This window comes from Cololabis saira, chromosome 20, assembly GCF_033807715.1.
Source record: "Cololabis saira isolate AMF1-May2022 chromosome 20, fColSai1.1, whole genome shotgun sequence".
In the NCBI taxonomy this organism is placed as follows: Eukaryota; Metazoa; Chordata; class Actinopteri; order Beloniformes; family Belonidae; genus Cololabis; species Cololabis saira.
In genome coordinates, this window is record NC_084606.1 from 17,060,752 (window position 1) to 17,086,297 (window position 25,546).

General features: G+C 39.7%; 1 protein-coding gene across 1 annotated transcript; it reads right to left on the reverse strand.

Annotated features, from left to right (window-relative positions):
* Positions 1–2,897: 2,897 nt before the first annotated feature.
* Positions 2,898–20,511, reverse strand: rab39bb (RAB39B, member RAS oncogene family b). The gene is made up of 4 exons (XM_061710022.1): positions 20,169–20,511; positions 12,358–12,665; positions 7,086–7,266; positions 2,898–6,125 (listed from the first exon to the last, which is right to left on the reverse strand). Exons 2-4 carry the CDS (start codon positions 12,570–12,572, stop codon positions 5,880–5,882), a joined length of 642 nt encoding a protein of 213 aa, XP_061566006.1. The 5' UTR covers positions 12,573–12,665; positions 20,169–20,511; the 3' UTR covers positions 2,898–5,879.
* Between the last annotated feature and the right edge of the window lie 5,035 nt (positions 20,512–25,546).

Sequence of the window (25,546 nt, forward strand, 5' to 3'; positions counted from 1 at the left end):
CTGTTCCATGGTATGTAGAATGTCTCCTAATTTAGTTTGATTGTCTCTAAAATAACCTAAGTAGCCTTTTTGTGTATTTGAAATTGCACTGGCAATATTAGCAATGACAAATGAGTCTATTATATTTAATTACTATATTTTCTGATGTCAGAGATGTGGTACTATGTATTTATTTATTTATTTATTTATTTATTTATTTATTTATTTATTTATTTATTTATTCTGACCTGATATCAATTTTCGATAGGGAATGACACCTTCCCAATGCTGACAATTTAAAAAGACAACCATAAACATAGATTTCAAAACACACAGGTTATTGTGTGAATGTAAACATAGTGAATGAATTGGGAGACATGGCTCGTTGTGCCTCATTATACTCACCTTTGTCACCTTTGTTTTGAATCCATGGCTGATATTAACAAAAGTGTTCTTTATATTTTATTACAGTGGAAAGACAAGGCCTCTGCAGGGTGGAAAGGGAGACCACCAAGACAAAATAACAAACACACGCACACACACACACACACACACACACACACACACACACACACACACACACACACACACACACACACACACACACACACACACACACACACACACACACACACACACACACACACACACACACACACACACACACACACACACACACACACACACACTCTGTAAAGTGTTCAGCAGCATATTGTGTGTTAAATAAAGTGTTGAATAAATAATCTTCTGGCTTCTTTTATGTTGCTTGATTTGGGTTATCTAGTGGCACCCAGGTGAATTTATTTTTGTTAGTTAATATTAATAATAATAGTATTTGTGTGTATATATCCTGCGCTGAGGGAGGGTTGGTGCCTAGCAACGGTCCGTGGCATTCTGTACAAACGTAATGGCTTTGATCTTTGATGTTTGTGGCGTCACAGAGGAAGAATATTACCAGTGTTGAACATTTCTTGAACAGATCTTCAGCTGCTTTTGACTCTTCAACAGAATTACAGCGAGTTTCTCTGTTCAAACATGCAGTTTGTGGTGAATACCTGCATTGTGTCCAAATTCATGGACAGAAGTCTGCATGACGGAGAGGTCCAGTGTAATACCCGTGACGGGGTTACTACTGAACGTGATATCGACAACACGAAAGAGATTAAATCCAAGAACAAAGGAGCCAGCTGGAAGAAAACTAGTTTCCTTGCTAAAGTTTTTAAACTCTAACAGGATGTCAGAAGTCCCATCTGCGGGAGACTGTGCAGCAACAGCAGTCATCAAATGAAACCGCTGCATCTCAGCTAAAAGGTTCATGTGAGCTCCTCAAATGTGAGGAAAAGCACAAAGCTGTTGATGAACAGGAGCCGACCTCCCCTCTCCAGACTGAGCATCAGGCTGACGCTGACATCACCTACAGGGAGTATTTAGTCCCTCATCATGGGGACCATCTTGCATCAGGAGGATGTCTGTTCTTCAGAAGAAGATCTGCGGTACCTGAAGGTCTGTTAGAGGTCAAATCTGAGGGAGATGAACAGTTAGACCTCATATCAGTGGAGGATTCTGAGTCTGAACAACGACTGGCTGAGGTGACGTCTGTGGAGGATGTTGTACCTGAGGACCAGCTGTCAGACGTCTCATCTGTGCAGGATTTCCTGCCTCAGCAGCCGTCGTCAGCAGACACCATCCATGAGGAAGCTGAATCTGACGTGAGCGGTGCAGTCCATGTCTCCTCATGTGAGGAAAAGCATCAACAGGCTGTGGATGCAAAAGCAGAGCATTTTAAAAGCAACCTGAGCCGGCTTATTCACACTCTGATTTCACTGAAAGCCACTGAAAAGTCTCACTGGGTTTGGACTCAAGATGATCCCATGAAAATGCACGACTGGCTCTTTGACCTCATCTTCTCTCATGTAGAAGGACAGCATTTTGATATTTCAGCAAGATCCCTGAAAAAATGCACAAGAACATCTTCAAGAGCCTTTGCAAGAAGACCTGCTGCTCAGAAGACAATCTGCTGGTTTTACTGGAGTTGAAAGTACCTGGAATAGAGGACATTGATGTTTCCTTGGTGATAAAACACCTCAGGAAATCCTCCAAGAAAGCTTCCTTCTTTGAAAGGTTGTTCTCATCAAAGAAGAACAAGGTTTCCCCGCAAACAGACTCATTGTGAATCTATGTACCGTAAAACTGTTGGTTAAATGAACCATTTTTACAACTGGATCAATAGACTCCAGATGATGTAGTTCAGTTCCTTGAAATCCAGATTAAAGACTGTTTACAGCTGCTTTCGACTGGATTATTTAAACTGTCCTGAATTTAACTTTAAACAATGTTGATTTTAATTGTAACTCTAGTTTAAGTTTAACCTTTCTTTATTCTACCACTGCACCATAACTTTTTATTTTCTCCTATTAATTTTTCATATACCGGTATGTATTATGTAAAACACCTTGAATCGCCTTGTTGCTGAAATGTGCCATATGAATAAACCTGCCTTGCCTGAGGAAAACAGGTCCCAGGTGAGGAACCGGACAAAGCTCATAAACCCCTAAACTGTCCCCACTTTTACATATTTATTTGAGACATAATTCATTGTGCAATACTGCATAAATGCTACCATAAAATAACAATTAGTATATATGAATATATATATATACATATATATATATATATATACACACACACACACACACACACACACACACACACACACACACACACACACACACACACACACACACACACACACACACACACACACACACACACACACACACACACACACAATAGATTTGATCAAAGCCATTGTATATAGCAGTACTATGATTGTCCATATGAGGGCAGCATGACATAAAAAGTCAATGTGTTAATTGTTAATTATCAAAAAAGCATCAGGCAGAGCAAAATATTGTTCTTTGTTGTTGTTTTTATTCCCAGAAGTAATTTGGAAAATTGATCCTTTCTGTCTGGCAACAACATTTCACTCAATCAGGAGTAATGCGGTGTGTGACGTCAGAGGAAACGCTTTGGGACACTTGTTCTTAAAGTAAACTAATATATTAACGGGAAAACATGAAATCCTTAAGAAATGTAAAAAGAGGGTTCACAAATTTTGGGTTTATAGATAAGCAGATGTAAAATAATAATAATAATATTACATTTACAGCAGTATCCCAATGAGACAAAGAAGTTCTTTATGTTGGGATTGAAATGAGAATTTACTCACAGAAAAAATGAAAATGATGTTTGTGTGGACAAGATGAGGGATTTCAGATACATTTAGGGGCCAACAAAGCTACAGGTCTCCACCAAGTCTGAATGATTTATTGATCTGTAGCCGATACAACCGACGTACAGGAGCCAGATGGACGTCTTATTGGTCCAATGTTGATATTACTGATTACAGATGTTGTCCAAGCAGCAGCAAGAGTTCTGAGGAGCTGCTGCTTCTTTGTCGCTCTGTTTTATTTGTATTGTGACATTTAGAGGAGCACCAGTAACTGGTGTGAACTTACAGAGCAAACTGATCAATACTCAATGAAAGCAATAGAAGATTTGGGGAAATAGGCTTTAGGAGATGTTCGCTCAGCTCAGACTGTTTAAATAACCACCTTGAACACATTAGATCTTCAGTTTATTGATCAATAATAATAATCTAAAAAGTATTTCTGATGGTTCCTGAAGTTCCCACACAGGCCAGTTGATGGAGCTCTGGTCTCCGTTTCAAGAAAACCAGCCAGTAGCTTCACATTTAAGGCCAATTCCTGCTTTCTGCCTCCACAAGGGCTAAATCCTGTCCGTCAGCATTTATGTGGACTCCTCTGTGGACGTCTGCATGTTCCTGACCATATAAGACACAAGCACTGCAAAGGTGCACGCCACACATGCTAAAGGAAGTAAAAGGATGTTGATATTTGTTTTAAAATGGTCTGAACTTGAATTTGTCCTCTTTAAAAGGGCAGCAGGGCATGCAGATGACTCCAGAGTATGATCCAATTGGACATTTCAGGACAGTATTGTTATCTTAACACGTAATAGATTCACAGTAGCCTCAACTACGGTCCAATTAACACCCTTTCTTTGCTGGAACATTGTCCCACGCCTACCTGCCATTTATAGTCATAAATTTTGCATAATGAAGCATTAATCCGTGAATTAAGGAACAAAAGTGAGTCTGAGCTCCATCGGAGTCTCTGAAGTCCAAGGACACGCCACCTTTCTGGACTGATTCACCGTCAGCTGCCGGTGGACCCTTGTTCAGACTCTGGTGTCAACAAGTCTCCATCAGCCTGAATGTGTGAATGCAGAAACCTTGAACTGCTCCTTAATGTACAGACATGAGAGGTTTCAGTCTTTCTGCTCCATTTTCAGAAAGAAAAGGAAAACTAAAGTCCCCTGAATGTAAAACTGCTCCTACATGAAGCACAAGGCAGAACACCTGACTTCATTTAGCTGGTTTGGGGGTAAATGTAAAAACTGGTCTCAATGTTGGTTGTTTTTTTTTAGTTTTTTAAAGTTTTGAATTAGTTAAATTTCAGCGTCAATTAGTTATGGATCATTCTTCTAATTTTCTGACTTCTGTGGCATTAAAACTGCCTTCACGTCTGTTTCAATGTGGCTGCAGGCTTTTATGGCCATCTTGGATTGTGTGCTTCACGTGGCTGTAACAGCTAAATGATCCTGGTGGCAACATCAACCTGCAGAATATGTGAATATTAAACTATAAATAAAAGATCTGTTGCCCCGGTAGTGGAGACAGACTGAAACAGAGCCATGTAAACTGCTCGTATTTACCAAAATGAGTCCTGGAGAGACAGATGTGCCGGTTGGACCTTCCCAGCATGTTTTTATTGGACTACGTTTGTCTCCATCGTAAGCGTGCGCTGTGAGTAAAGTGGTTAACTGGTGGATTTCATTCATTCATCAAGCATCCTGCAGTTTAATGAGCTCCCTTCTCTGATGGTTTTAGCCTTCAAGAAATAAAACATCCCAAGTTTGCTCATCTACACTCTGCAGTTCAGACAGACTTGGCTATTAAGGTGCTTTCCGTTTCCAAGGTACCCACTAATCCACATCATGGGTTCAGTAAAAGACAGACTATAATAAGCTTTAATTCTCGCTCAACTCCGTCAGTTAAGCTGTACACATCTCTTCCTCCTGCAAGAGTCTGTTAGGACCTGGATGGGTGGTGGTGTTTCGTTACAGCGTGATATTCAGCAGATGGACGGTGGATGTAACCGTGAAATCAACGTCATTGAGCTCCCTGGAGGCCCGTACCGACTGAAAGAGAAACCAAGAAGCAACACATCCACAGGTCCGGTCAGAAACGGCTCCTCGGGTTTGTACGGGACCTCCAGGGCTCCTCCGTTGAGCTCAGGAAGGTGTAGCTTAGACGGCGGCACGAGGATTCGATCTTAGCGTGCTTCATCTACGTGTTTGAAATGAAAATGCAGGAAGAGACGCGAGCTCTTTCCGTGTCATGTAATTGCATATCGAGTGGCAGTTGATGGGAGGAGAGATTAGGAGGGAAAGAAAGACGAAACCAGAGTCGTCCTACTTTGAAGAAGAACCAGGGAGGGTCCTCTTTCTAAGGCCTTTGTAAGACTTTCTGGGAGAAACCTTCAGGGAAGAAGCCTGAAACGTGAGGAATTCAATCACTATCCTCTCAAATAAGCATCTTTGATCCTTTCTTCTTAGAAATAAAACAGGTACAGGTATTGGAACAACCCCTTTTGAGTCCTCCATCCACATTCAGGTGTTCTTTTACATCTGGTACAAACATCCGGTGTCCAGTCCGAGGGAAGAACAGTTTCACTCAGAAAGATGGCCGACAGCTCCGTCCATCAGCCGCGCCCCTCTGAATCCTTCGCTCCCGTCGTTTGCGCGCTCTTCCCAGATCAGCAGAGGCAGCGGCGGTCGCTCTTAGTCACCTCCTCTGACGAGTGGACCACGTTGGGCACGAAGCCGCTCTTCACGCCCTCCCAGCCCTCCTGGATTGTGATGTCGCCGGACCGCACCAGGGCGAAGATGTCTTTGGTCAGCTCGGTGAAGGCGTGCTCCACGTTGATGGCGTCCCGGGCGGATGTCTCGATGTAGCGCATCCCGTACGCCCCTGCCAGCTTTTCCGCCTCCTGCCGGGTCACCTGCGAGATCACATGTGTTACGGTGACTCTTTTCCTTTTGGCTCATTCCTACTACGACTACAGAAGTATCACACGACTGTAGGGCTGGGCGATATATCGAGATTTTAATATATATCGATATATTTTCAAACGCGATATGGTACGAGACAATATCGTTTATATCGATTTCTAAAAAAAAAAAAAAAAAAAAAAAAAAAAAAATTTATTTTTTGGATTTTTTTTTTTTTTTTAATGATTTTGATATAGCTTATTTTGTGACAAATTGACTTGAATGTTTTATTTGAGATTTGCACAAATGTTTGGTTATTTGCACAACTGTCAACCTCAGTGGAAAAGTCTGCCTGTTACTGTCTACATTGTATTAATTGCAGTGTATTTTAATTTAATTGTTATGCAGGAAAGGGATATTTGTTTTATTTTATTCAAGAAGCATTTGTATTCTATATATGCAGGCAATTTATTTTTATTTCATTTGTTTTATACATTTTGATATTGTGCAGACCTCTGTTAATAAAGGAACCTGTGTGACATTTGGCACGAGGCTTTGTATTAAAACTGACTGTTTTTTTAAGGGTTTGCCTCAGAAAAAATGAAGCTAACAGAGATGCTAACAGAGATGCTAACAGAGATGCTATGCTATAATGCTTTGGGGGAAACCCCAATTAAGGCACAGAAAAAATATCGAGATATATATCGAGTATCGCCATTTAGCTAGAAAATATCGAGATATGACTTTTGGTCCATATCGCCCAGCTCTACACGACTGTTATTTAAAGCATTTTGCACCGTCATCCTGATATTTCTGATTTCGCTGCACCAGCCGGCCCCAGAGGATTAAGAAAGAAGAAAGCCGGCCTTCCTTTGAGCCAAATATGGACGTGAACCAACGGTTATTTTTAAAACTGATAACATTCAAACGCTGCGTCTAACGCATCCTGACGAGGGATCCCTGGTCCGTACCTGGCGCTGGGCCTCCAGGTCGCACTTGTGGCCCACCAGCAGGAAGACGATGCTGTGCGGCTGGACGTGACTGCGAGCCTCCTCCAGCCAGTCGTGGACGTTCTGGAAAGAGCGGCGGTTGGTGATGTCAAAGAGGAGGAGCCCGCCCACGGAGTTGCGGTAGTAAGCCCTGGTGATGGACCTGGACGAGGCAAGAAAATACGCATTTAGTCCAATTTTGGCCCAATTATGGTCCAGTTAAACAGAGAAATTGAAAGGAGAGAGTCAAGGGAACCCTTTTTGTTAAGTAATGTGGAAAATAGTTTTTTTTCTGACCATAATAGTGAATATTTATGTAATTGAAGTGAGAACCAACTCAATAATCAGTCCGTGACATCACGGACTCAGATCAGAGTAGATTCATCCTCCATCCCCATCCCTGACCTGCTGCATTCACTGTAGCTCAGAGGTGGCGAGGTCAAAGCTGCAGGACAGCCCTCTAATAGGGCACGCCTTGCAAAAGAGAGAGTTTTTGAGAGGAGGACTAATATAAATGAGAACTTTGCAAAGCCAATAAGTTTAGTTTTTGCTTTTAATCCAGGGTAGGCCCTACCTCAGCCCTTACTCTTTCTGGTGTTACATTAGCAAAAATCCTATGCAGTTTTGTCATGTGCAAAAGTTATTACCCCCTCTTTTAATACTTTTATTTAACTGTTGTGTGTGTGTGTGTGTAAAAAAAAATTTGATCAGAGTAAGTCTCCTGGGCAAATGCACACAGTACCTCCATGATTTAAAGGAGCAATGTGTAAGATTGTTTGTTAAAATATCCCCAAATAACCGCAAGAAGAAAATAAGTGCAATCATGTCACAAAAATGTATTTGGCTGCTGAGATTTTACTGAGATTTTTTTTCCCCAAGTTATCGTGCTAATAACTAGCTTCAGTCTGTTCAGTCTCGTAATACCTGTTTCTGCCATGTGTGGCAGTAGTGAGCAACATAGCAGCCTCAGTGCAGCACAATGACACAAAGAAGTCACATGGTTTGGAGGCGCACTTGAACTTGCTGTCAGTCATGTAGGAACCGCCCCAAAGTTGCCATCGTTTTCCTTCTGAGCCTTCTGAGCACGTTTGGGCTGATTGTAAATTAATTTGACGTTTTACAATGGTGAATTATCTTTCTCATTGTAATAAGTTACGCTCCAAATTCTTTGCATTTTTTTTCTCCCTATATTGCAGCAACACGTGTTTTACTAACCCTGGATCACACAGGAAGCGTCACGGGCGTCAGAGACGTCCAGCTGCCATTCATTTTCTATGAAAGCAAGAGGTGTCGGAAGCGTCGGAAGCATCCAGAGCGTCCAGAGCGTCAATTTGAAGTTGAAAAATCTCAACTTTATGCAAATCGGCAGCGGCGACGCCGAGGCAGCGTCCAAACACAGACCGGGATTCCCGAAGCAAGAAGCCTCAATGCAGATTGTGCTTTCATGTACACACAAACTTACACTCATTCACATGCACACATGAGCATGGCTGTGCGCTAACAAACTTATTTTATCAGGAATTCATATATTTCATCCAGCAAACTGACATTTTTGCTGATTTGACTGCCGTTTTTACCTGAACTGCTCATGTGAAACACGTAACTGATGGTTGAGGGGCTGTATGGTCCGAACGATTTTATTTGCTACATCGATCCAACGCAAAATAATTAAAAACCGTGCGTATTAATCACAAAACACAGTTTAAACAATATGACCAAATCCGCTCCGACCCGTTGTGTCAGTGGTGATCGCCGCAGACAGACTGCAGCTTCACCGGGACTAAACTTGTTAAGGAGCATCAAACTCACTCTTATGTATGTGGAAATAACGCAGAAATATAAAGAAGGCTTCCCAAAGTGTGATCCATGGTGAAATAGGAAACTGAAGATGTGCACTCTTTATATAGATATATGTAGACTATATGCACTTTGTTCCCTCCAGTTCTGTAGCACAGCTTTAGCCCCGCCCACTGCAGGCGTCGACAGGCTTTCAGTGTGAATCTCTTAAGCAGCGCGATGCAGGCGTTGAGTGATTTTTGACACTTTCAGTGTGAATCCATCATAAGACTATCACTCATGTCCAAATTGCCCAAACACCTGCTTTTAAAAAGGTCTGCAGCTGCTGATGACCACTTTATGAAGGGCTGACTAGCAACGCCTGCCGGAAACGTGCCCTTTTAAATCTTATACATGCTGTAAGGAGGTACTTAGTATTACCGACATGAGCTTTTCTTGTGCACATGACTGTAAATCCCTACTTCAGCCACAAATGGGACCTACTTTCAGAACATCAGGATACTTCAGGATACTTCAGTATCAGTAAACACAATTATAGAAACAAATCAAGACAGATTGGACCTTCTCTGCACTTCTGACTTTGTTTCAGAGCTGCAAACACGTCCTCATGACTGATAATTTCAGGTTTTGATGTCACTTTTAGTAATTTACTTTTAGTTGTATCATAGTTGTATCATACCATAATGGCCTGCTGTGTGTAGTCTTACATCCAGGCCTCGCTGTCAGGTCTGGATCATTTTACAAGTCTTCGCTGACGTTATTAATTAAGATCATTCTCTGTAGGATTTTTCTCTGTGTGATAAAAAAAAAGGTATTTCTGTTCCTGCTGGTAGTCATGTCATCTCTTTTAACTACTGGTTCTGTAAAACCAAGTGGTTTATCGCACTGTAAGGCTGTTTCAGTTTCCTGATAGATCACAACGTACAATGGTAAACCACGACTTCCTCGTTCTCCTGCCGGTCAGCACACGTCTGCTCAGAGGCCTTGATTCTGCTGCATTTTCCAGAGATATTTCCATTAAATGCTTTGCGTGTCCAACCGGCTGGACCCGGTAATTTGCATCAGCTCCAAAGGCACGACTCTTTCTGGACACGTATAACACAACAAATACTCCTGCACATGCTGATTTAAACCTGGAAAATATCTTGAAATGTTATTGTTGTGGCCAAACAGGAAAATGTACATTTGAAAAAAAAAAAAAAAAAAAAATAGATGGTCTTCATTCTACTTCTGGTATCCCTGCATGACTTTTCAAGCACTTGCACTGTAAATGCGTAGTTATTTTATATATATGTATCCACTCATTAATAGGAATAAATTGCAGCACTAATTAATACAGTTATTTCTTTGTCTTTCTCCATTAATGCTGAATCATCCTACAGTCATATAAAAAGGCTTTCTGTATCAATACATAAGAAAAATAATTCATCTAGTCTTAACAATAGGTGCATATACATTACATTACAACTTTTGGTATTTTTTTATTTATGCCCAAAAAGGAATGTTTTGTTGGACACGAGAATAACTATTGCCATGATTTTGCCTTCAAATATGTTTAAAGGTATGACAACATTAAAGTTTCCAGTTATAATAACTATAGTAACTGCAATTACTTATATATACTTTCTTGGGGTTACAAATGCATAAAATGCTAAAAACCAAATTCTCAAAAATTTAAAACCGAAAAAGACCAAAAATAGAAGAAAGAAAAAAAAAGGAATGTGGGAAAAGATTACATCGGATTGGCTCGGATCGAATCAAATCTTGACAATCGATTCTGAATCTTAACAATCGGAATCAAATCGATTCTTGACCTTTGAATCGATGCCCAGCCCTGCATATTACACTGTGTAGTTATTTGTCTATTAAACACTAAGCCAAAATGTAAAAGTAGTGTGTGAAAAGTCAGCCTAATTTATGTATTTTTAGGATTTAGGATGGAAGCCAATGTACCACTCACAGTTAAACAACATTATAAACACATATTTTTGGATTGTGGAAGGAAAATTGAGGACCAAGAAAGGAAATAAAATAAACAAAAGTAGATTATAAAACACACAACTTCATTGTGACACTGTTCTGCATTTAATTTCTCTGCATTCCCACTTAATCAAATCAGACTTAAATATGCTCTAAAAGTAACTGTTTGCAGGATTTGAAGCACGTATGAGATGTACACATCCTTTCTGCACATTGCTCCTTGAAACAAATACTAGTTTTCTAGTAGACACAGGTGCATGTGTGATTATTTGTATGTGTGTGTGCATCTATCTCAAGGTGTTGCAATGACCTGACAAGGACCTGACTGCAACAATGTGGTTAAGGAAGAAGAGCATAAACAAATGCCTGCAAACCAACATGATCTGAATCATCCCCGTAGACACAGTTATATGAATGTGGAGTTGAGTTCAAGTTTGGTTAATTAGAATATCGTTGCATTATATTATAGAACTAGACAATGACTTGCTTTGACTAAACTGGACTGTATTTAGACCCAATGAACGTCTTTACTTGAGAGACATTTTGTTGTGAGTTGATTATTAATATGCACATACTGTAAACTGAACTGAATAGAGACTAATATGGACCAGCTATGGACCAGATGACTTTAATTACATTATGATACCTAAATCATTATAAAACCAAAGAGGGCGCACTTTCTTGCAGATGATTGTTTATGATTACTCCCTAAACAAGCCTTAACAAGAAATCATTCAGGCAGCTGCAGCTGATCCAGAAGTCCTTAAAAACACCAGGAAACTGGACCATATTACACCGGTCATGAAATCGCTACACTGGCAAAGGATAGAGTTTAAAATCTTCCTGCTGGTCTATAAAGCACTGAATGGTCTTGGACCAAAATACATGGTTGATCTGTTAGTTCCTATGAAGCTCCCAGACCCCTGAGGTTCATCTGGATCTGGTTTGTTGTGGTTCCCAAGAACCAGAACCAAGCAAGGTGAGGCAGCGTTCAGTTATTCTGCTCCTCACCGGTGGAACAAACTTCCTGTAGACCTGAGGTCTGCTCCAACTGTCAGCTCCTTTAAATCAGGATAAAAACATTACTGTTTACTCAAGCGTACTCCTAAATTAAATACTTACCTGCTGTACTCTACTGCCATTACTTTTTAACAACTTGTGCTTTTTATTATTTTACCTCTTTTCTTATCATTTTATTTGTTATTTACTGTTTAATTGTGTCTTTCTGCTTTTAATGTTGATGTAAAGCACTTTCAATTACCTTGTATTGAATTGTGCTATACAAATAAACTTGCCTTGCCTAAACCAGCATTGTATATAACACACACAAGCAGCAGGATCATTCAGCTTCAGCAGTTAAGACTTTATACTTATATTTCTAAAACTGTGTTGAAGTGACTTTTTATAGCTACTGTTAATAGAATCTGATCATTTTCACCTCCTCTCGTGTTAAATGAGCGCACACACACAGTCCCACCTGAAGCGCTCCTGGCCCGCCGTGTCCCAGATCTGCAGCTTGACCCGCTTGCCGGGCTCGATCTCCACCAGGCGCGAGAAGAAGTCCACCCCCACGGTGGGGTCGGACACCTGGGCGAAGCGGCCCTCCGTGAAGCGCCGGATCAGGCACGACTTGCCCACGGTGGAGTCCCCGATCACGATCAGCCGGAACTGGTACAGCCAGATGGCCTCCATGGCTCCCGGCCCGGGAGAGGGGGCACGCCTCGGGTTTGCTTATGATGGGAAACCGCCGGGGACGCGCGCCAGCGTCAGCACCAGCTCGCGTGACTGCGAGGAAACGAGAAGAATGATCAGAAAATCCTGATTGCATAATAAACTCTGAGTAGGAATATTCCCGGAACTGACTTTAACCTGAGGAGGAAGATTAGTGGCAAAACCTTTACGCATCAGTCAATTACAACAACGTGAGAGTAAAGTAAACTCCCTAAAAAATACTTATTTGTATAAAAACAGTCCTCATTATGTCAAATCCAGCTGTCAAAATACAACAAGATACTTCAAACTTATATTCTTATACTGCTTAGTTTGCTGTAGGAAGCATGCAGGCTCTTGGCCTGTAAAGGCTGTCCTCTCCTACAACCCTGAAGAGGATCAAGGTGGGTCTAGATAACAGGTGGATGGAGGATCCCATGGTGCTACAGGTTCTACTGAAGTCCCTGTACACTGTACAGGGACTGTCACGGTTTGGTCAGTTGCTGTTTTATTTTGAAACCCGTGTCTTTGTGTTTCAGTTATGCCTTGACTTCCCTGGTTCCTGTCCGTCCTGATTGTCTGCACCTGTGTGTCGTCAACCCTTCTGTGTATATCTGCGGTGCGTCCGAAATGCCATACTAAAAAGTATATACTAAAAAGTATACTTAAGTTCGGCACACTTTTGAGTAAATATCAGTAGTCTGCATTAATTCAGACGTACTATTAAGAGTGCACACGTCCCTTCCTGCCGTTGGGAGGAAGTGACGAGTCACAGCAGCAGTAGCAGCGTAGCCGAAACAAGATGACATTATATGATATTATTATATACGAATATTATAATATTAATATTATATAATATAATTATTATACTTATGACATATACGTATCACTTAGCAACCAAACGCCGCTGCATTGCATTGTGGGAAGTTTCTGCTCGGCTAGTGTCCATCAATCCACACTAGAAAAATTCTCCGGAATGAGTATGGATAGAGCACACTATTGAGTACGTTCTAATGTTTCGGACGCACTAAAAAATCTCGTATACTCATTTTGCATACTCATTAGGGTGGAAGTATGCAATTTCGGAAGCAGCCCTGGTCTTGTCTTGCCCCTGCTCCCTGCTGGTCCGTACTGTTTCCTCCCTCTGTGTGTCCTGTCAAGGATTTTAAATTTTTGCTCTTGTGTTTCGTTAACCCTGCTCTGCAGCGCTTTTGGTTTGTTTTTGAAGGAATAAAACCTGTTTTTTTGGAAGTCCTGCGTCTCTCCTGCACTTGGGTCCTCATCTACCCATTCCTGACAGGAATGTATTAACTGTGACAGTAAACGGACCTTGTTTAGCAAATGCTTTATTCATGTGATACTTTTAAATGTCCCTGTTTCAGCTTTAATCTCCGTCATCCCCCCCCACCCAGATACTGAGCTCAGTGGAGGGAAGATGAGGGTCATCTTCCGACTGATGGAGCACGTTCCTCCTCGAGTAAGATCACAAGTGCAAACCTGGATCATCATAGTCCGCGCTGGGAATAGTGACGCCTGGGTTGTGTGGAAGATGCAGCACAACGTTTGACGATTGGTTCTCAGGCAAAACAGAAATGGAAATCAATAAAAATGAAGACAGATGACAAGTCAGGTGTGTAGAAAGTTGATGAGTGGCGACCAGATGGAGAGGGGTTCTATTGCTGAGTGTTGGGTGTGAAAATCCATTGAGATGTGGTCAATGAGTAAGTGTTCCCATTGAGCTTTGTTTGTTTTTTTTCTTGTATTTCCAGTTCATGAGGATAGTTTTCTTGGCGATAGTTAAGGCTACAAGGATTAATTTGTTTGAATTTGTCAGATTTATTGTTTCATCTATACATGTACTTTGGTGAGAAGTGAAAGAGTCTCTTGTCCGTCCCTGTTTTTGATGATATGATTGCAGCCGTTTCACAACACTGTAACTCTCACATCTGTCTGCGTCTTATACTGGCAGCTATGACGGTCTGAGCTTTTATTAGTCAACAAGAGGTTTGGACAGATGTTGCTCCCTGTAAATGTTTGCAGTGTGGGTATTAATGTGAGGTTGTTTGTGAAAATGACCAGTGTGTTTTTAACCATGAGTGTGTTAGTTTTTAATTATGTAAAGCACTTTGCGTTACTACCGTGTAAAAAAAGTCCTATAAATAAAGTTTAATCTGATCTAATCTAGTATCAGAAGTGGAGGGGGGTTACTCTGGGATAGAAAAGCTCCTATAAACGGCACAAGTTCTCAAACTGAACAACATTATTAGATCTCACACTGTATGAGTTGTCTCTCCTTGGTTGAGTACAACGCCAAGAACGGTACACTGTATACTCGTGACACCTTCTGATTCGAAGGCGATGACAAAGTGGCATCAGCATGAAAACAATCAGCAAAACGAGTGTTCATGTGGTGACAAATACACATGAGAATGATGTCCCAATCATGAGGTAGGTCCAACAAATTAATATGTTATTTGAAATAGCATTTTAATCGACCAGGATTCATCACGCTGTTTGAAACCGGTTGCTTCCAGAAAGCCGTTCAGCAGGACTTGCATATTTGGAGCTACGATGAAAGATCCTGCCGCAACTCTGTCACATCTTTTGTCTGCAACAATTCAAATCCTACGATGCGTACAAGTAATTACAAGTCAGTGGTGCTCTGTTGACCCGATTCGCTGGCGATGGGGCAGTTCAGCATTTATGGGAAGTTCCCAGCCTTTTCTGAAGAGTTCCCATTTCTACATTTATCAGATGAATCTTCTGTTTGTAACTGAGCATCTGGTTTGGCAGGTTAGGCCGATGTCGTTGGCAAGCACACCTGCTTGCTATAAATAGTGGAGCGGATCACCTGCTCTTGCATCTGGGTTCAGCTGAACAACGTTTATTTGGGTTCTCCAATATCCATCCTGCAGGAATGGTCTACTTCAGGGTTTCTAGTCTTTGCAAAAATAAAAGATCCTTTACTTTGCTTGATATTTTGACATTAGAACCCTGAGAGCAACCTGGTATGATACATTATATTATTACACATTAATCAAAGTTGTTGCAGTCAAAGTGGGATGCATTTTATAACTAACAGCTAATATCGCAGAGCACAAATTTCTCTTATGTCTTCATGTAAAATCTCGCTAAGCAATCATTCAAATGAGCATAAAACCAACATAATCCGACTACAGTGGTGCTGTTGTTTATAGCAGCTGCCTGCAGGAGCCTTTTCCACCAGAACTGCTAGACATTTTACAGCCTTGAGATGTGCCGTTCCATCACGTTTCATCTCCGCCGGCATCAAAAGGCTTCACTGTTTCACTCTTTCTCTCCACGCCCGCTGCTTTTTGGACAATGTGTGACACTTTGTGTACATCTGCTCTGCATCACCTCAGCCCTTCTGCACCAGTGCCAACCGCTAAAAAGTAAAATAACACCATTCTTGGGTCGGCTTCCCTCAACTGAAACATATTAACCCTTGAGTATCTGCCCTCCACTGCTCACGCTCTTTCATTGTGTTCACTGTGTGGTTCAACTAAAACCACCAGGAATTGGAAAATCCTCTTATGCTTTTCTAGTCACGTGATGGCGTCATGTGATATCTTAATAAAAGGCTGCTTTTTGGATTATTGGCTCTGGCCTAATGCCCTGCGGAACGAGGATTTGGCATCTGAATGGACGACTGCGTAAGTAATGAGACCGGTGGACTACTCTGGTGCATTAATGTCAACACTGTACTCGCAGGGATCTAATGCAAGCAATACAGCAGTTATCAAACTATATCTAAGGACACTGACAAACCGGCCACTGGTTTTTATAGACCATGTTTTTTTGTGTACCCATTCATATGTAACTTGCACTTTATACTGCTGTATACTAGGAATGGGCGATATTTTACCGTTCACGATAAACCGTCAAAACAATTCCCCACGGTAAGAATTTGTCATCTCGCGGTAAAAACGATAAATTCCGTTTTTGTAGGAAGGAAGGAAGGAAGGAAGGAAGGAAGGAAGGAAGGAAGGAAGGAAGGAAGGAAGGAAGAAATATATGAGCCAGAAAGAAAGAAAAAAGAAAGAAAGAAAGAAAGAAAGAAATGAGCCTGAAAGAAAGAAAGAAAGAAAGAAAGAAAGAAAGAAAGAAAGAAAGAAAGAAAGAAAGAAAGAAAGAAAGAAATGAGCCTAAAAAGAAAGAAAGAAAGAAATGAGCCTAAAAAGAAAGAAAAAAAGAAATGAGCCTAAAAAGAAAGAAAGAAAGAAATGAGCCAGAAAGAAAGAAAGAAAGAAAGAAAGAAAGAAAGAAAGAAAGAAAGAAAGAAAGAAAGAAAGAAAGAAAGAAAGAAAGAAAGAAAGAAAATTCCCGTTTATCACGTTTTTGTATCGGTATTTTTTTTATCGTTATCGGGATAAATGCCAGAAATTATCGTGATACATTTTTTTAGTCCATACCGCCCATCCCTACTGTATACCACCTTTCACTGGACCTTATTTCAGGTTTGTTGACGTTGGGCTTTCCATCCATTTTCTATACCCGTATTATATTTTCCAGGGTCACGGGGGTCTGCTGGCATCTATCCCAGCTAATTTCAGGTGAGAGGCAGGGGTTCAGCCTGGACAGGTCACCAGTCCATCACAGGGCTACATACTCATATATAAATACTCACATACTCACACTCACACCTACGGCCAATTTAGAATCATCAATTAACCTAGTATGCATGTTTTTGGACTGTGGGAGGAAGCCGGAGTAACCGGAGGGAACCCACGCAAGCACTGGGAGAACATGCAAACTCCACACAGAAAGACCCCCACCAGGCCCGAGAATTGAACCGGGAACCTTCTGTGTGAAGTCTTATTAGTGTCTCCTCTCTGCTCCTCCTCCAGAGTAGCTGTTTGCCCTTTTCTTTTCTCCTGTTTGTACAGCCTATAATTCAAACCCTTGTTTGGACAACTTTGATGTGATTTAAAACACGCGAGATGCTGCTTCAGCCGCCTTCCCCTGTGTTTCCGCTGGTCTGGTGTGTGTTTGCAGGTGCGGGCGATTGTCTCTGAGAGGAGGCTGTGTGCACAGCGTTCTGAGTTCTGCCTGGCTTTTGGTAAATGGTTGGGTTTTTTTTATTTTAATCTATTTGCTATTGTATTTGGACGCTTTTCTGTAAGTTTACTGACTGCTTGTTTGTTGTGCTGCAGGTTGAGCATTCCTGTTCGCCTCTACTTCCCCAACACCCACCTACCGGGTTGACATTTGTCCCTGACTCACAGTTTCCACCCTTGCAGCTCTTGTTAAGGCTATTATTCGCAGTAACCTTGATATTTATTTTCTATTTTTTAAGAGAACATTTCTGGGCCTTTTTCCATATTTTTTTTTCCCACCTAGAAAATGTAATTTTTTTCAAAGTAATTCTGAGTTGTTGGTGTCTGACATGGTCACAGACGTCTATGAAGAATGAGAGCTATGAAAGAGCAGATTTTCACCATCTAACACTGTATCAGATATATTTACACCACCTCACTTTTGCACCTCTCAGTTATTTGCATTGTCATTAAATGGTCCTCAAAGGTTTGGGTTGTTTTATGTAGTGAAACTGTAATCCTCCCAGTTACTTAACTCTGAGTAGATGTCGTCCTCGCTTCCCATCACAATCCCTCCCTGACTGTCTAAACGGAGGATGCTACGACAGCTGTCTCCTCCACATTAGTAACTACTCAACAGAAACCCTCTTAAAGTGAAGCAAAACTGAATTTGTTTTAATGGCTTTGACACTTTAGTGACTATGAAGATGATACTGTAAATCAGGGTAGGCCAACCCTGGTCCTCGAGAGCCACACTCCTGCATGTTTTATGTTACCCTGCTTCAACACACCATGATACAAGTACCTGTGTCATTAACAGAATTGTGCAGATCTTGATGACAAGCTAATTAGGACCATTAATTAGAATCAGGTGTGCTGAAGCAGGGTAACATCTAAAACATGCAGGAGTGTGGCTCTCGAGGACCAGGGTTGGCCATCCCTGCTGTAAATGTATGTGATTTTATAAAGGGGATTGTTACTATTATCTGTTATCTTGTACAACTGGAGTTTGGCTAAATAAGGAGTGGGATCTCTTGTAGAGCCTGAGACACTATATGTCTATAAATTATACATATTTCCACTTGTAAATGTTCCCATCAGTAATATATTAGAAAGAGAACGGCATTAGCTTGGTATTTGCTGTAAGTAGGCTACTATTAAAGCCATGTCACAAGACACAGGAGCATGGGTGCAGATCCCGGAGGGGACGGGGGGGACACAATTTCTGAAAAACACGAATTGTCCCCCCCAATAAAAATACCCTAAATTATTCAAAATTGAACAAATGTATTTTCAGACTTAAAGGTTGAATATGTAGAATATTTATTAAAAATATATTTCTAAAAAAATAATACATCCACGGTGCGTTTCGAGGTGTACAGAATGAAAGTATTGCTACTCCATTTTATTACTACGCCTATTAAGATACAGGATATCTTCTTCCAGGGAGTCCTGGAAAATGACAGATGAAAACGAACATGGACATTTATGTAAATAAATTTGATGTTGGGTCAACTTGTGCTGTGTTTATTGTGCTCTTAGCAATGGGTCCTTTCTTTTTTTTTAGAACTGTTTACCACCATAACTGTGTTAAAACATGATCAGTTAGTTTAAACAACTTGTTTAGGGCTCCATATTTCATCCATATATCAATTGATCGTGCATAAAGTAGTCCCATAGGACAAAAGGAAGATGGTGAGAAGAATTTGAGATGAGTAGACACTACATGCCCAAAACCATTAAAATTATGATTTACGAATATAACAGTTAAGTAAGCAGTGACACACACTGTTGGCTGTTTAGGACAAATAAACAAGAAAGGTAAGCAATAAATGATTCCCTGTGCAGTATTTTTTGGCGAGCCTTTGCCAATTTATGGCATGGTATGAGTTGCATATTGGCAAAAAATTAAAAATTTAAATCACGTTGGTGTCCCCCCCAATCCTGACATCAGATCTGCACCCCTGCACAGGAGTAACCAGAGTTATTCCAACACTAAGTTTGGTCCTACTCGCCACAAGGCGGATGCATGCAGCATCCCATCCCCACCTGTCACATTATCATCCTCCTGTAGTTTAAAAACGCACCACAATATATGGTGAGTCTTTTAGATTTTATAGGCTGTGCTGGTGTGACGCTCCATCACGTGCACGACCTGTCATCACGAGCTGCCCGTGACATTGTGGAGTAAAATCTCGTGCGTTTTTGTTCCTTGTTCCTCAAAAGTAGTTATTTTATTCCAATAAAAGCCCTCGCAGGCTCTTGAGATACACAAAACACCTTTAATGTCTGAATTACACATGGAAATGTCTTTTGTGCGGATAAGGAATTACAGAAAACCAACCGGGATGGGTATAGTTGCGCGTTTAAGCTCCACGATCGACATTATGATGATGAGTAAAAGGCTGATTTATGGTCCCGCGTTACACCAACGCAGAGCCTACGGCGTAGGGTGCGCGTCGCCGCGTACCGTACGCCGTAGCCTACGCCGTCGATAAATCAGCCTTAAAAGGAGTCCTACTTGGAGCAGGGATGGAGTCCGCTTTTAGGCCGGGGTTGTCGCTGTGTTCACGCCGCTCACGACCACGCCACGACCTCCATGGCACCCACACGAAGGGGGTCGACCTCCCTCTCGATACCAGGCCCGATGGAGAGCCGAGAGAAAAGCGCACCGACCCGGGGCAGGTGCCACAAAAAAGCGGATCCTGCACGAATAACCCCGGCGGCTGCTGCTCTCGCTTTCGGTGTGTGTGAAGACAGGACGAGAGGAGAGGAGGGGGGAGTATCGGTATCACTTCTGGGTTTGCTGGCTGCTCGCAGGGTTCCTCCGCTGATGAAATGGCAGCAGCAGCAGCATCATATAGCCTGACTCATCCCGCATCAGCACCACTACCGTAAAGGAGCGCGCAGCGGCGCAGCGTGTGGAGGGATGGGCCCATAGACATAAACGGAGACGCCCCATCGAGCGCTGAGCCGTACGTCAACGTCGCCGCCATATTGGATGTGGCAAGACTGCTCTGTAAACTAATACAAGTAAATTGACTTATTTTCATAAAGCGTCTTTCTACAAAGAAATGTACGTTTTACGTCTCATTTATTCATTCACACACGCACTAATATACTTGGGAAACAGTTAGGCACCAACAGAGGTGGAAAAAGTACTGAAAAATTGTAATTGAGTAAAAGTATCTTTACTTTGCTTAAATTCTACTCAAAGTAAAAGTAAAAGTACTCTTCTAAAAATTTACTCGAGTAAAAGTACAAAAGTACTTCATTTAAAATGTAATTTGAGTAAAAGTTACTTTCAGTTATTTAATGCAAAAAAAGGATGAGTCACGAATCAAATCCAGCACAAGTTATTTAATCAACTTCGAGGCGTATTAAAGTATTAATTTAATTAATTTAACATCCACACTTGTAAAAGCTCAGCTGAGCTTAGTAACATGATCCTCTTACTTCCGCAGAACAGGACAAAAAGGACAGTCACAACCTGTACTGTAAAGTGTAAAGTGAAAACTATTTTTCGTCATATTGTCCAACCGACAACACTAAAACCAGAATCAAAGTGCCAATAAAATGCCCACAAGATTTTCACCATAAATTTTGTACTCAGTAACGTGAGGGGGTTCAAATGTAGTGAAGTAAAATACTTGGGTCAAAATGTACTTGAGTAAAAGTAAAAATTACATATTTCAAAAACGACTTAGAAAATTACAAAATACTCATAAAAAGTACTCAATTACAGTAACGTGAGTAAATGTAATTTGTTACTTTCCACCCCTGGGCACCAAATATAATATATTTAATTTTTCTCAGATGGCAAAAATAAGAACTTTATTGATCCCACATAGGAGTAATTCATGTTCTATCAGATATAGAGAACAAGGTAGTGCCAAAAAACAATATATATCCCCCTCACAAAAATAAGAAAAATAGAGAAATATATTTTCTCATCAACAAAGCAAATTTAAAAAAATTTCAAATAACAAAATAACATATTTGAACCATTTTTCAGACAATAGAATAACTGAAAAAATCTGAAAAATTGTTCAAATATGTTATTTTGTTACTTGAAAATGTTTAAATGTTTATGTAAAATATAATTTGTTGATGAGAAAATATGTTTCTCTATTTTTCTTATTTTTGTGATTTTTCTTTATTTTTTGTGAGCTGATATAACATGAATTACTCCTATGTGGGATCAATAAAGTTCTTATTTTTGCAATCTGAGAAAATTAAATATATTATATTTGGTGCCTAAACTGTTTCCCAAGTATATTAGTGCGTGTGTGAATGAATAAATGAGACGTAAAACGTACATTTCTTTGTATAAAGGCCGCTTTATGAAAATAAGTCCATTTACTTGTATTAGTTTACAGCGCAGTCTTGCCACATCCAATATGGCGGCGACGTTAACGTACGGCTCAGCGCTCGATGCGGCGTCTACGTTTTTATGTCTATGGATGGGCCCATAGGCCCATAGACATAAACGTAGACGCCCCATCGAGTGGGCTCGCCTGCTGCTGCGATACGTCAACGTCGCCGCCATATTGGATGTGGCAAGACTGCGCTGTAAACTAATACAAGTAAATAGACTTGGATGAGGAACTAAAAAAAAGTAGCTCAATTTACAAATTAAAAAACAATTATAAATCTAAAATAATAGATAAATATAGAACACAAATATAAATTATCTTCATATTAAACTGTCTAAATTATGCAACTTTCTTCCTGCAGCTGTCCTCAATCGTGAGTGACCACATTTATTTTCTTCTCTTCTTTGTTCATTTTCTTTGTTTTGTTCGTTCGTTGCGTTTTCTTCTTATTAGTATCTTTTGTTTCTGAAGTCTGCCTTTTGTTGAAAAGGATAGGCAAAATAAGCCATGAGGCTTCAGCCTATACCTTTTTGGTCAAAAAAAAAAAAAAAAAGGAAATGTGTACATATAATATATATATTTATACCTGTGTGTATACTGTACATTTACAATGTGTATATGCAAACATCTTAAAATGTAACTGACCAAAACAAAATAAACTAAACTAAACTTATTTTCATAAAGCGCCTTTCTACAAAGAAATGTACGTGTTACGTCTCATTTATTCATTCACACACGCACTTATATACTTGGAAAACAGTTAGGCACCAAATATAATATATCCCCCCTCACAAAAATAAGAAAAATAGAGAAACATATTTTCTCATCAACAAAGCATATTTTACATAAACATATTTTAAATTTTCCAAGTAACAAAATAACATATTTGAACAATTTTTCCGATTTTTTCAGTTATTTTATTGTCTGAAAAATGGTTCAAATGTTATTTTATTGTCTGAAAAATGGTTCAAATATGTTATTTTGTTATTTGAAAATTTTTAATTTTGTTTTGTTGATGAGAAAATATGTTTCTCTATTTTTCTTATTTTTGTGAGGGGGATATATATTGTTTTTCGGCACTACCTTGTTCTCTATAGCTGATATAACATGAATTACTTCTATGTGGGATCAATAAAGTTCTTATTTTCGCCATCTGAGAAATTTTAATATATTATATTTGGTGCCTAACTGTTTCCCAAGTATATTAGTGCGTGTGTGAATGAATAAATGAGACGTAAAACGTAAATTTCTTTGTAGAAAGGCGCTTTATGAAAATAAATCCATGTTATTTACAGCGCAGTATTGCCACATCCAATATGGCGGCGACGTTGACGCATCGCAGCAGCGCTCGATGGGGCGTCTACATTTATTTGTCTATGGATGGGCCGACAAAACACACGACAGTTAAATAATTTCAGCAGATCGAAAGGTGACATCCTGCAGGACTCCTGCAGGAGGAGTGTGAAATACTGACTTGGGTAGCCGACAAAATCCTACAGGGATATAAACATAGACTTATATTTACTCAGGGGAGCTGTGTAACAACACATTTCTATCTAGGACTTCACAGGATAAGTTACAAAAAAGAGAGTACTCCTTGCTATGTGAACTAATTTATTGTCCAGTATCCGTGTCAGACACGAGAGACTGAATGAAGGTTTGTTTTTACAATGGCAAAAACAAACTTTTTTTTTTTAGGTGTTTGTTTTTAGAAAGTAAAGCCGTCCGCGCATGACGTCATTGCGCAGTCCCGGAACTATCAGCTGTTGCCTCTTTTGCGACTGGGAATTGTAGTTTTTACACCAGAACCACTGGTTCACTCTCCCGGCGTGTATTAATTGTGCTGCATATACATATCTCTGAACACATGGTCGCATAGCAAGGATGCATACTGATACTTAAGTTATAGACCTGACTAATAATAATATAAGGGTCCTGTTTCACTGAGATAGAGAAGTTAAGTGAAATAATAAAATGGTCAAAAGGAAAAAAAGAGTTGCACAAAGACGATAATTCGATGTAACACCACCAAATGGAAACAAAAAAGGCAGAACAACCACAATGAGATGTTAAGCTATCCAAACGAGGCACAGAATGAAAAACAAACCAGACAACATGTTTTCAAACTAAACTACATGATACACACAGTGAAACACAAAACGATGTCCTTGTGGCTGATATAACAGATTAAAAATGAATATTAGACATGAAATGACCTTAATAAAATGGCAGAAACAACCTTATTATTACCCAAAATCCCCACAGTGATACAGAATGCAAACAAACACATGCAAATTGACCAAAATAAGATAGTTGAGGTTGTTTGTAAGTTGAACTGAGGCAAAAGTGAACACTTAAATGTCTGAAATTATCAAAGGATGTGTAGATACTGGGTAAATATTTACCAAAAATGAAAAGAAAAGCAAGATTATTTTAAACACCCCCGAACATCAAATGTATGTTTTTCTTTTGTTTTATTATTATTATTGTGCGCCCCTCCACATGTTTTGAAGTGCTTTGTCCCCCTTTCCTGGTTCGAGTGATGCCTCAGGACTGATGGCAACGCAGCAGGGAAAGTGTTGATTTTCTGCAATAAGATGTCAGTTATTTATATCCCTTCTTTGAATTTTGTCAACACTGAAAAAAATAAATCTAAGCGCATGTAAATATAACATACTTAAATCGGTGATATTAACAATTAAAAATGAAGTTTGTTGCTTTACATGAATACATCTAGTTTTGAACTTAATCTGCATTTGTTCAAAAAACATTGTGCATTTTTTCCTTAACAAGCAGTATTTATGTAATCCCAGGCAATCTTTTAATTTACACACAAACAACAAGCAATGATCTTGTTGTATTTACTTTTCCTTTAACAATTTTAATCTATTGGGCAGATTGACCAACGTTTAGATGAAACATGCTTTATTTGTTTTATGTAGAACACCACAGTAAAAAATATCTTGCTTGATCTACTTTAAAAAAATTAAGGTGACTTTTTCGCATGAGATTTTTATGGAGTTCAAGAAAGACTAGTCTTTGTATAAACTACTTAATTTTTAGTATGTACAAAATTCATTTTCAAGTAAAGTAAACTTAATTTTTGCAACTTAATTTTTCATTATTTTTTTTAATTTTTTTTATTTTTTTCTTTTTTTTTCTCCTTTTTCCTTTTTTTAAATGGTTTCTTCCTTTTTTCTTTTTTTTCCTTTTTTTCCCTTTTTTCTCTTTTTTTCTTCTTTTTTTCCTTTTTTCTTTTTTTCCTTTTCTTTTCTTTTTAAAGTCAACTTAATTTTGATAAATAAAATAAACTTAACACAATTAAGTTGACTGTACTTGCAAAATGTATTCTTCACATACATAAAATTAAGTAGTTTATACAAAGAGTGTTGATCTACAAAATAATCTCATGCAAAAAGTTGACTTGTTTTTTTTAAGTAGATCAAGCACAATATTTGTATCAGTGAATGAACAATGAACATGAACTTTGGTGCAAGTCTAACAGTTTGAAATTCATGATGCA

Excerpts from the sequence above, each read along its gene's own strand:
- rab39bb (XM_061710022.1), bottom strand. The coding sequence starts at position 12,572 with ATGGAGGCCATCTGGCTGTACCAGTTCCGGCTGATCGTGATCGGGGAC. Across the intron at positions 7,267-12,357 it reads GCGGGCCAGGAGCGCTTCAG|GTCCATCACCAGGGCTTACT; the intron begins GTGGGACTGTGT and ends TGCCTCGTCCAG. Across the intron at positions 6,126-7,085 it reads ACCTGGAGGCCCAGCGCCAG|GTGACCCGGCAGGAGGCGGA; the intron begins GTACGGACCAGG and ends GTGATCTCGCAG.